The 12,041-nt window shown below is 37.5% G+C and overlaps 1 protein-coding gene across 2 annotated transcripts in view; it reads left to right on the plus strand.

Annotated features, from left to right (window-relative positions):
• Wdr7 (WD repeat domain 7) overlaps positions 1-12,041 on the plus strand; it is a 286,867-nt gene that overhangs the window by 196,470 nt on the left and 78,356 nt on the right. For both annotated transcript variants that reach the window (XM_042675086.1, XM_042675087.1), the window contains exons 22-24: positions 6,034-6,151; positions 11,017-11,166; positions 11,795-11,877. In XM_042675086.1, the coding sequence (XP_042531020.1) occupies positions 6,034-6,151; positions 11,017-11,166; positions 11,795-11,877 (351 nt within the window). The remainder of the gene's footprint in view (positions 1-6,033; positions 6,152-11,016; positions 11,167-11,794; positions 11,878-12,041) is intronic.

Here is a 12,041-nt window from a genome sequence, read left to right on the forward strand (position 1 = left end):
CTCACACTTTTACATATAAAATCACAGCGTCAATTGTTTTCTAATGTTCTCAGTTTTTTTGCTGAATTTTAAACCTAGACTATTAATGAAATAATTACTTTTTTGAGCAGTTAATAGGTAAAATGGATGTAGTAGAATCAAAGATTTCATCTCTAGGGCACTCACAGTCTTTTTTTGTGTTTAGTAGTTTTTCTTAGACAGGTCTCACTGTGTAGGTCAAGCAAGCCTCAGATTTTTGATCCTCCTGTCTCTGCCTCTGCCTCTGCCTCTGCCTCTGTCTTTGTCTTCTGAAAACTGTGATTACTTTGATTACAGGCATGTACTACTACTAACCATGAGCTACAAGAAAGTTAAAATATGTCCAAAAATATTAGTGACACAAAGTGAGAGGGACAGGCATTCAAGGCCTCGTGGGTAACCAGAAGATACTCAAGGAACAATTTTACCTGAAGCATTCACTCACTTGAATGATTATGAGAAGATTAGGGGATAAGCAAGAACAGAGACAGGAAAGCTCAGTGTGTCCACAAGGTAGTAAGTAGTACCTCAAGCAGGTGGCAAGTGAACAGGTACAGTGTCCTTAGCTAGTTTGATTCATTAATTCCTTGCAGAAACTGGAACATTTTCATACAAAACAATAGAATGAAGGTCAGAGAAAGAACTTGTTTGAACTTTAGCTTTAGCAATAGGTTGTTACAAGGAGTAACACCTACCAAGTACCTGGTGATTTCCAGAGGTATGAGGTTCAGCCGTCCTGCTAAATGAAGCCCATGGGTTTCAGTTTAATTCTGAAGGCCAAGGCTATAGGCATATGATTGCCTAATTCTGTAGCTACAACAATATGAATCTAGAGGGATACCAGCAGTCCCTTGTCCACAGTAATATTATAGGATCCAAACTCACATTCCAAAAGCCAAATCCCCCAACAGCCTGCTATCTTGCCCTCAAACTCTTATTAATAGGACATAAACGTAACCATCTAAAAAATTCCAGGGTACGTGCATATTTTTTAAAATATGGTTAATGAAATTGTCTTCATCAAGGGTTTATATGTTCTAGAAACTTTATTTAAATGTCAATAAACCCTTTGCTTGGGCCCTGAAATAGGTTTTTATTTGTTCATAACAGCTGGCAAGTAAGTGATTTGCATGCACTAAACACTGGAATAAAGTCTTAGAATTTTAGAAATGCAAATCTTCTCCAGCAGCATCTGACCCAATGTCCTGAATCAGCTACTAAGTTCAAAGAAAGTTTAGAGAGACTAATCTCTCTAACTTATCTGAGGTCACTTGTATGCCCTAAGAACAGAGGCAGTTTGCAGGACTCAGACCCTATTTGTAGCTCTCATCATTAACTTATGGCAAGCGGTCCACAGGTAGAATTCTTTGTGAGGAATTTTTTTTCTAATAAATAAGGTTAGGCTTCTCATTCATGGTAGACTATTTAATAGAAAATGAAGGCTACACTTCATAAAATCATGAATTGAACCATCCTTATCTAATAATGGTAACAGGGAAACACACAGTATCTTATAAGACCTTTATTTTTTTAGATCTATCTCGTTATCTACATGTAGATTCAGTGTTTGACATGGGAGAGAATCTTTGTGATGTTAGAAGGCTAGATTTACATGTTACTTGATTGTGATCTGTGATCTGGATTATTTGCCTAGTTCATGGTGCAGGACCTTGTACTGTGAAGGGGAGCAGCAGCAGAGTAGTGCTGCCTAGCTGCTGTGGGCCAGAGACTTGTCACCTGCTGCCACAGCTGAGGGACATTAGTGAGTCACAGAAAGCCCAGTGCTTTTAGGGCATTGTCACAGCTTAGCAAACTTTAGTAAGAAACACAGTTGCTGTAAACGACACATGCTTTGATATCATACAGACACACTCCATACATTAGAAATAGTCTTTGTGAACTATATGGAGTTAGAGAAGACAATTTAACGTTTTAACTTAAACCTCAACCCTGTCTTTTAAATTTGAGTGATAGGGAGTAGAGAAAGGAACACATCATTCAATCCTAACATGCTTTCTGAATAGAGAGATTTTTCCCCCTGTTCTTAGGAAATTTATTTATAATAGGAAATTCATAATTTCAGGAATTCATCTAAATAATTTATCATAATTTTCTTCACTGTGGACATATATAGCATATAGGAAATTGGCCTAAAAGCTATGCACTCAGAGGAGGAAGAATTTTTACTCTTCTGTTTAAAAAATGGACTTGACAGGAATTTCAGATTCCTTACTCAGTCAAGAGCAAATACTGACATACCTATTTTACTAGGAAGGAATAGGATTTTTAGCTTTCTTTGTGTTTGATAAGGGCTGCTTTTCAGTTCCCTGTTATTTTTGACCATGATTTGCAGGCTATTTGGTGAACAGCTAAGTGTTTTCACCCTGAATATATCCCTTCAGTATTTTTTAATTTGATAGATAATGAAGTCTGACAATTTTAGATGGTGACATTGCACTGAAGGTAACTTTCAAAATGCTTTCATCATGATAGAGCAAGCTTTAGAGCTAGATTAATGAGTTCTCATGAGAAGTGAGCTCAGCCTGAGTATACTATTTTTCTATTCATGTATTTTATTTATAATATCATCATCTTTAGTATTCAAATTGGATATGTAAATGAAATGTTAAGTAAAACAGATTCTGTCAGGTCTGATTTCTTCTGAGTAAAGACTGAAGCCATAGACCCATCCCGTAAGTGTAAAGCAAATGATCTGCCTCACAGCCATATAAGTTGTAGGAGAAGAGAGTAAATTCAAGTTTGATAGACAGATTTCAGAATCAGGCAAACACACCTTTCCTTGCAAACTTCAGCTAGGAAGAATCCCACATGAAAATATATCACATATACAATACACTCTTGACTTTAAAGATAACTACATGTAGAATTAGATGTTGTCTATTGGGACTACCAAATCAATTCTTTTGACTTCCTTGCCTGCTCAATGCAGTCCAATAACTGGCTTAAGTGATTTTTTTTTCTCCTACTGAATTTGCCAGCTAGCTTCATTTTGTGCATAACTGTTAAGCTACCACTATGTCCAAGAGCTGTACTAGGCACTTCGGGGGGATACACAGGATTAGAATTCCTACTCCTTACCTGCACAAAGCTCACAACACAAAACTAATACAGAAGGCCTAGAAGAATGGGACTCAGGAGTAAGAGCCCCAGATAAATGGGTTTTGCTGTTTGTTGTTTTGGTTTCAATATGAGGTAATTGAGTGTGAGAGCAATTGCAGAACACTTTGTGAGGAAAACAGGAATTGACTGAAAGCCTGGGAGGAGAATGTACCAAGAGAGAGCAGATCAAGGAGCAATATTAGTAAAACCTTAGAGTAAAGGAACATAATTTTAGGGGCAAACTGTGAAATTAATATAGCCTTAAGAGCTCCACCAACCTTTATTTTCTCCAAAGGTTAGCCATCCTGAAACATAGCACACTAATCCCCCTTCAACTGCACAGGTTGCATTTAAGACATTCAATGAATACCTGAAACCATGATAGTACCAAATTCTTTATATTCTATTTTCCCCATACATATATACCTGTGATAAAGTTTAATTAACACATAAGATACAGTAAGAGATTAAAGGCAACAACAATCAACTAGAACAATTATAACAATATACTATTATGTATGTACTGTTTATGTAGATTCAAAATATCATATTGTACTATATTCTTTCTGTGGTGATATGAGAGGATACAATACCTACTTAAAGAGATGAAACGAGGTGAGTGGTGTAGACTTCATAACATAGCCTAGGTCACTGAAGTAGGATTACTTCAACAAAGGCACTGTTACACCTTAGCAAGTTAACTAACTTAGGTGATAACTTAGTAGTGACTAATTAGTCAAGTGACTAATGGGTGGGAAGCGCATACCTTGTGAATACCCTCAACAAAGTGATGATTCACATCCTGAGCGGTATGGTGTATGGCAGCATGAGATCTCATCCTGCTACTCTAAATGTCATGCAATTTTTAAATCTATCAATGATTTCCAGAGATTTCCATTTAATATTTTCTGAGAAATCAGGAAAGCAGTAAGTGGGGAGACACAGTGATTCTGCTGTGTTGGTTCCTGGCTTAACCTTCTGGATTCCCATTTGTAAAATCCTTCCCTGTATATTGTGGATGAACTGCACAGGAAAGCCTGTTTCCAATTCCAGCCTGTGGGCTCTGTGTGTAATTCTTTTTTTCTTTATATTGGACTTTCCAAATGTGGGATGAGGTACCTAGGAGACACATGCTCTCTAGCTTACTTGTTGTCAACAACCAACTCCAATACTTTGTGATTTTATTGGTCTTTTCAAAGTTGATATAAGTTTAGAATTATTCAGTTAATATACCGTTTTGGTTTGTCCGGGCCTTTCAATATCATCACCCCCTATTCATCCATTGATGAAAGAAGGGAAACATTGCAGAGATCTTAAAATTTTAACTAACTTACCCTAAAATATGGGTAGGTAATCTAAATTTTACAGTAATTATGAAGCAGTCTATTGCCATGGCCCAGCAACACTCAGCTAAATGTTTCTTTTGCTGAATTTGAAAGAGCAAAAGGAAGAGAAACTGCTGTTGAACACCTTTTCCAGCCCCTGCTGGGACACAGGCGCATCAGGCTTTCCTGTGGGGGACCTCGGCCAGTGCGTTGCATTTGGTTTCTATTCAATATATGTGTTTCCTCTCCACTCACACATTTTTCTTTTTCTTGTAAACATCAAAGGAAGCCTCTCCATCCTTTTCCAATTCCTGCTTTGTGTCTACCCTCAGTTTGGAAAAGAGCAGAGAGATCGTGATACATTATCAAAGAGTTAAACAGTGCAAGAGTCACAAAAATTACAAGCAGAATTTTCTATAATCAGTTTACCTCTTTTAACAATAACATCTGTGTAATGCCATCTTTATTTCAACGAAAAGTTAAAATAACAAATCATAGGTCAATTACAGAGATACCTGTAAACCTTTCACACATGAAGAACTTGTATTCATTAACTGCTTCGTTAAATGGCAACCCTTTGTACAACTTCTGAAATTAATTTCTAAAAAAATACAAAAAGAATTAAGAACATAGACTTATTTCACTGGAGTAGTATAAATCTTGATCTGTCTTTCTATGCCTTTTCAGTTATTAAGATTATTTAGCTGGAAAAACTACAACTAGTTCCACAGTAAATGGCAAAATATCCTTGCTTGTAAGAATCATCTGCCACATTTTAAAGTTTAATCTTTTTGTGATGCTTTATATATTGTACATTTGGAAATAAGACTCATTTTTAGAGTGTCAAAAATGAGAAATGAATACAGTAACACTGTCATAGGAGAAGACCCTCATATTCTTTCAATTTGGAAAGATGTTCTATAAATGATACAATGGCATCCTTTTTCTTTATGTAAAGAGAATTAATATCAATTAACTGAACTTTTTAATCAATACTAACAGCAAGCATGCCTATTACATTGGTTCTAAAAGTACTAAGCATTCAGGAAATTAGTAGTGCTAAATATATGTCAAACTCAAAAAAATATGCAAACTAAAAATAATTTTGTCATTCTCAGTTCTTTTGATAGCTTTAGAAACAAATGAATTTTACTCTCATGTACATGGCCTTAATACAGTCTGTTCATGTGCCCTTATCAAATCATTACCTTGAAATTTTCTTAAAACAAAATTTGAAAATGCTTCATGTAATATTTTTCTTTGCCTCTTTTTGAGCTTTGTGATATGTATTCAGTACTAGTTCTTGATAATTTGTTAACAAGGCGTTTTTAACACTTTGGACAGATGCACATACTGTTTTCAATCTTCACGGTTAATTATTCGATTTTGTGTTTGATGCCAGAACACCCTGACTCCTAATCACTGTTCATTGTTGCAAGTCCATTATATTCTAACTGTTTGAGTGCTCCCATTGACCTTGAACTGACATTATAAGCTGTGTCTAATCTTTTCAGTCTATATTTCTAATGCTTCTTTTCTTTTTTCCTTTTTTTCCTCGATCCCTGCTTAGCATCACAATGGGACTGCCTCTGAGCCCAGCAGCTGACTCCGCCCGCTCGGCCAGGCATGCCCTCTCCCTCATCGCCACTGCCAGACCACCCGCCTTCATCACCACCATTGCCAAAGAGGTGAGCTCAACTTCACAGTGTGCCCCATCTTCCCATTTTAAAGGAATCATTTGGTGTGATAGCTGAAAGTTTGGACCCACAGATAATCCTTTCAGCTTATTTAAAACAAAGCAAGTTAATAATTTAGTACTGAAATGAGTCTGTAGGTATTTGTCCATGTGCATTGAATAGCACAGCTGTGCAGTCACCATTGGGCTTTTGTATTTATTTCTGTTCACAAAGCTAATTCACTGGTAAATATTTCACTATAGTTCCAATCTGAAATATAGCAGAGGTGTCAAGTTAAGAGATACTAAAGGTACTCACACGTTTCAAGTTCCAATACCTACTCGTAATCAAAACTAAACTTGCTTAGTGTGGACTCTCCCAACTGTAAACAAAAAATGTAAGTCATAAAGTTGCTAATTGTTTTTTCTATTACATGTCACAGATAAAGACTTGAATGTCAATTGATTCCCACCTTCTTAGTGTTCTAACTAATTACCCACATCTAACTGGAAAACTAGTAAAGAACAATGAACCAATTAAGGATCTTTCCTATACAACTTAGTAGTGGGAGGAAAAAGGAAAGGATCATAAAGTCCTAATTTTTTTTAAAGGTTTCTTCCATTTCTGCATGAAAAACGTGCAGACTCACTGTCCACAGGGTCTGAATTGTTTTTCTTGTAGCCATGATAATTTTTTAAAATACTTAATATATACCTCTGAGTCTACTCTGATAACCATTGGGCCTGTGTCTGCCCCAGAACTATCCTTAATAGGCATGCTGTAAGTATATGTGATGTGAAGAGAAGAAAGTAGTCCCTAACAGTAGTATGTATAGATGATTGAGACTGGACCTGTAACTCCCGTATATACTGTTATAGTAAGGCTCCACATAGGAATATATTTGGTCTATATCCATCACAAATGGGTGGATGTTGTGTGGATGTATAAATTAGCAGTTTTATTAGCCTTGGAAGTTATTTAGCGGTTTTTCCTATTCATGGAACATGCATAGGTATTAATAGTGAAGCCTTATATTATATTATATTGCTTTATTTATCAATGGGCATCTTTTAATAAAATATTAGAATAGACTTTAGGTTCATTCTATTCCTGCTTTTGGCTGGAAAGGTTATTATTAAATATTTTAATTAGCAGTCTATAGTCAGTTTCCTGTGCAAAGCAAGTGTTCCACCTCACTTTCTAATCAGATTTTTTTAAGTAAAATTCCAAAGTGCTGTTCACTATGGTCACTGTCACTGTGATCACTGTCAGTCACTATGACCACTGTCACTATGATCACTGTCACTATGATCACTATTCACTACAATCACTGTTCACTATAACCAGTCACTATGACCACTGTTCACTATGACCACTGTCACTATGATCACTGTCACTATGATCACTGTCACTATGATCACTGTTCACTATGATCACTGTCACTATGACCACTGTTCACTACAATCACTGTTCACTATGACCACTGTCACTATGACCACTGTCACTATGATCACTGTCACTATGATCAGTCAGTCACTATGATCACTGTCACTATGATCACTGTTCACTATGATCACTGTCACTATGATCACTGTCACTATGACCACTGTTCACTACAATCACTGTTCACTATGACAACTGTCACTATGACCACTGTCACTATGACCACTGTTCACTATGATCACTGTCACTATGATCACTGTCACTATGATCACTGTTCACTACAATCACTGTTCACTATGACCACTGTCACTATGACCACTGTTCACTATGATCACTGTCACTATGATCACTGTTCACTACAATCACTGTTCACTATGACCACTGTCACTATGATCACTGTTCACTATGATCACTGTTCACTATGACCACTGTCACTATGACCACTGTTCACTATGATCATTGTCAGTCACTATAACCACTGTCAGTCACTATGATCACTGTCAGTCACTATGACCACTGTCACTATGATCACTGTCACTATGACCACTGTCACTATGATCACTGTTCACTATGATCATTGTCAGTCACTATGACCACTATCAGTCACTATGATCACTGTCAGTCACTATGATCACTGTCACTATGACCACTGTCACTATGACCACTGTCAGTCACTATGATCACTGTCAGTCACTATGACCACTATCATTATGACCACTGTCATTATGACCACTGTCACTATGACCACTATCACTGTGATCACTGTCACTATGACCACTATCACTATGACCACTATCACTGTGATCACTGTCACTATGACCACTGTCACTATGACCACTATCACTATGACCACTGTCACTATGACCACTGTCAGTCACTGTGACCACTGTCAGTCACTATGACCACTATCACTATGACCACTGTCACTATGACCACTGTCACTATGACCACTGTCAGTCACTGTGACCACTGTCAGACACTATGACCACTGTCACTATGACCACTGTCACTATGACCACTGTCACTATGACCACTGTCACTATGAGCACTGTCACTATGACCACTGTCACTATGATCACTATCACTATGACCACTGTCAGTCACTATGACCACTGTCAGTCACTATGACCACTGTCACTATGACCACTGTCACTATGATCACTGTCACTATGACCACTGTCACTATGATCACTGTCACTATGATCACTGTCACTATGACCACTATCACTGTGATCACTGTCACTATGATCACTGTCACTATGACCACTATCACTGTGATCACTGTCACTATGATCACTGTCACTATGACCACTATCACTGTGATCACTGTCACTCTGACCACTATCATTATGACCACTGTCACTATGAGCACTGTCACTATGACCACTGTCACTATGACCACTGTCAGTCACTATGACCACTCTCAGTCACTATGACCACTATCACTATGACCACTGTCACTATGACCACTGTCACTGTGATCACTGTCAGTCAGACTGTTGTTACCAGCAAGGCAGTCAGCTATCTCCCTCAGGTCTTCAGGCAAAAAAAAAAAAAAAAAAAATGAACCATCATACAAAGTGATAGGGAATTTTCCTAGAAAAGAAATATGGTGGGGAAAAGGAGATGTATGCCTGGCATGATACCACAGGTAGACAGCACATCAGCCCTATCAAAGCTGAGTATTAGATGTAAGTATAGGAAAAGTTAAGGGCAGGAAGCAAAGGCATACATAGTTTAACAGTCCCACTTACTAAGGCGGCCTGGCTGGTCATTAGCTCAGTCCTGGGTTCCAGAGCAATAGTTATTGGCATCACATGAGGGGAGCAGTCTGTGTCCCATGAGATAATTTTTCTAGATTCTGAGTGCAGCCTGATCATTATAGATAATTATCCTTGTTTGGGGGTGATCTGTCCTAAAGCCTCTGCTGTTTTTTAGAGGTACTTTCAGTTCCTTGTCATAAAGGTATTATGACCATGGAAAAAACAGCTTAGAACAAGGACAAACAAAATGGAAGCAGAGTTGTAGGCTTTTTCTCTTACGTTTAGGTAATTCATGGAAATAAAAACATTTTAAGAGCCTGTTAGAAATACACTGTCAATAGTTTCTAGAAGTAAGAACAATAGTAGCAACCTTTGGGGTTTGAGAACTGATTGAGTTTACCTGTGCAGATTCCTACCTCTGGGTCCAGTCTACTCAGTGGGGGTTAGCTGTGAGTCAGAAAGTCTTTGCAGTTCTTTCAGAGACCTGTGATTCCCTCCTCCATTTTAAGTTCTCTTTGCAGTTCCCTGTTGCTCATGGCTAGCTTCTACCTATCACCATCTCTGTGGGACTGCCCGTGGCCAGTGGGGCCCACCCAGGACCTGTTAATGATCTCTTCTCCAAACTGTAAACTTACATTGTTTGTCACATTCAGTAGTTTTGGAGGCATGGCTATCTGGTTCCCCAACTTCATTATGAAGAAGTTGAAACATTGTCTTAGCTATGTAGCAAGTATTATATAAGTATCACTCAACATTGGTACTTGAGATCAAGGATCATATCTTATGCTTTCTGGGCGTCTCCTAACAACTACATACTTAATACCAAATTTACCTTCTTTCTATTTTTATTTATTTTTTATGGTGGTTGTAACCTTTTTTTCTTTTTTTTTTTTTTTTGGGGGGGGGGGAGAGGTCCAGTCATGGGGCCTGAACTCTGGGCCTGGGCACTGTCCCTCAGCTCTTCAGCTCAAGGTTAGCGCTCTACCACTTGAGCCACAGCGCCACTTCCGGCTTTTTTCTTTTTGCTTATGTGGTGCTGAGGAATCGAACCCAGGGCCTCATGCATGCAAGGCAAGCACTCTACCACTGATCTACCTTCCCAGCCCCATCTTCTTCCTATTTTTAAAAGATGTTGTGGTAATATTTTGTTAAGGTCTCAACACTCAGGAACATATAAAATTTTATTAGAGAATACTTATTGAGCTATTGTTAAACTCAGTGCTTTGTGGGATTAAAAGTATTTGCTCAGTTGGTTAAGATGAACAAGACTATAGTTTTGAGGCTAGTGTGGGCAAAATGTCACAAGATGCCATCTCAGCCAATAAAAAATTGAGCATGCTTGTCATCCTATTTTGCAGGGAAGAAAAAAAATAGGAGGATCACAATTAGGTCAGCCCTGACAAAAAGGGAGGTCCTATTCAAAAATAGTGAAAGCCAAAAGTTCTGGAGGCATGAGTCAACTGATAGAGCATCTAGCACTAGCAAGAGCAAAACTCTGAATTCAAATGCTAGTACAAAAAAAAAATCCTGACCCATCCCCACCCCTCAGGTATTTGTTTTGTTTTATTTATTTTTCCCTGTGATAATTAAGTGAAACTTAAACTAGCAGCTAGAAATATAAAGCTGTTTAAAGCAGCAGTCCTATTTAGAGTATGGAAATTTCTTTTTTAGGTTCATAGACATACAGCTCTTGCAGCAAATACTCAATCACAGCAGAATATACACACCACAACCCTTGCAAGAGCAAAAGGAGAAATCCTGAGAGTTATTGAAATTCTTATTGAAAAGATGCCTACGGATGTTGTGGATCTTCTTGTGGAGGTAAGAATATCCTGTTCTAAATGATACATCAGCCCCCTAGGTTACATATCCCAGTGTGCTAATATAAACCATCATCTTTCTTTCCAGCATTTCTTCATGGTAGAAAAAGAAAAAGTGTGATGAACAAAGGATGAAAGAGAGATTGTATAATGTGTGTGTGTGTGTGTGTGTGTGTGTGTGTGTGTGTGTGTGTGTATGAGATACTTAAAATGAATGAACTCTTGTGCTATTTCTAGAGGCCTTAATTACATTTCCTCAAAAATCAAAATGATGGCTATGTCCATTCACCATTCACATGGAATTGGTCTGTATTGAGTATATTTTAAAGGCTATGTTTGCCTCGTTTGCCTTGTGAATGAAATGAGACGTTTAATGTGCTTGGATAATACATGTGAACATGAACCAACTTGAGGAAACAAATCTCTTTATTTCACTTCACCATCTTCAAACTTTTTTCCAAAGAAAAGCCAAAGGATAGTCTGCAGTACATATGAGAAAAATTGCTTGTTTGTTTTTAATTAAATGCAAAAGTCAAACTATCTAGGCAGGTGAAACTAATGTATTGACTCAAATTTTAGAAAATTAAATAATTGAAACTAATTTTCAATCTGTGTTATTTCTGTTGAAGGTTATGGACATCATTATGTACTGCCTTGAAGGATCCTTAGTTAAGAAGAAAGGCCTTCAAGAGTGTTTTCCAGCTATCTGCAGGTAAAGAAAGCTTCAATGACATGCAAAATAAATAACTTACAGAAAACAGTTCTTTTAAAAGTTTGTTAAGGTTAGCCTAGTAATCATGCTTAATTGGAAAGTGAATTATTACTTTTTATATTTCTTTTTTGAAGGTATTAACAAAGAATTATTTTAGTATAACA

Source organism: Dipodomys spectabilis, unplaced genomic scaffold (assembly GCF_019054845.1).
Source record: "Dipodomys spectabilis isolate Male_0828 unplaced genomic scaffold, ASM1905484v1 ptg000024l, whole genome shotgun sequence".
NCBI lineage: Eukaryota > Metazoa > Chordata > Mammalia > Rodentia > Heteromyidae > Dipodomys > Dipodomys spectabilis.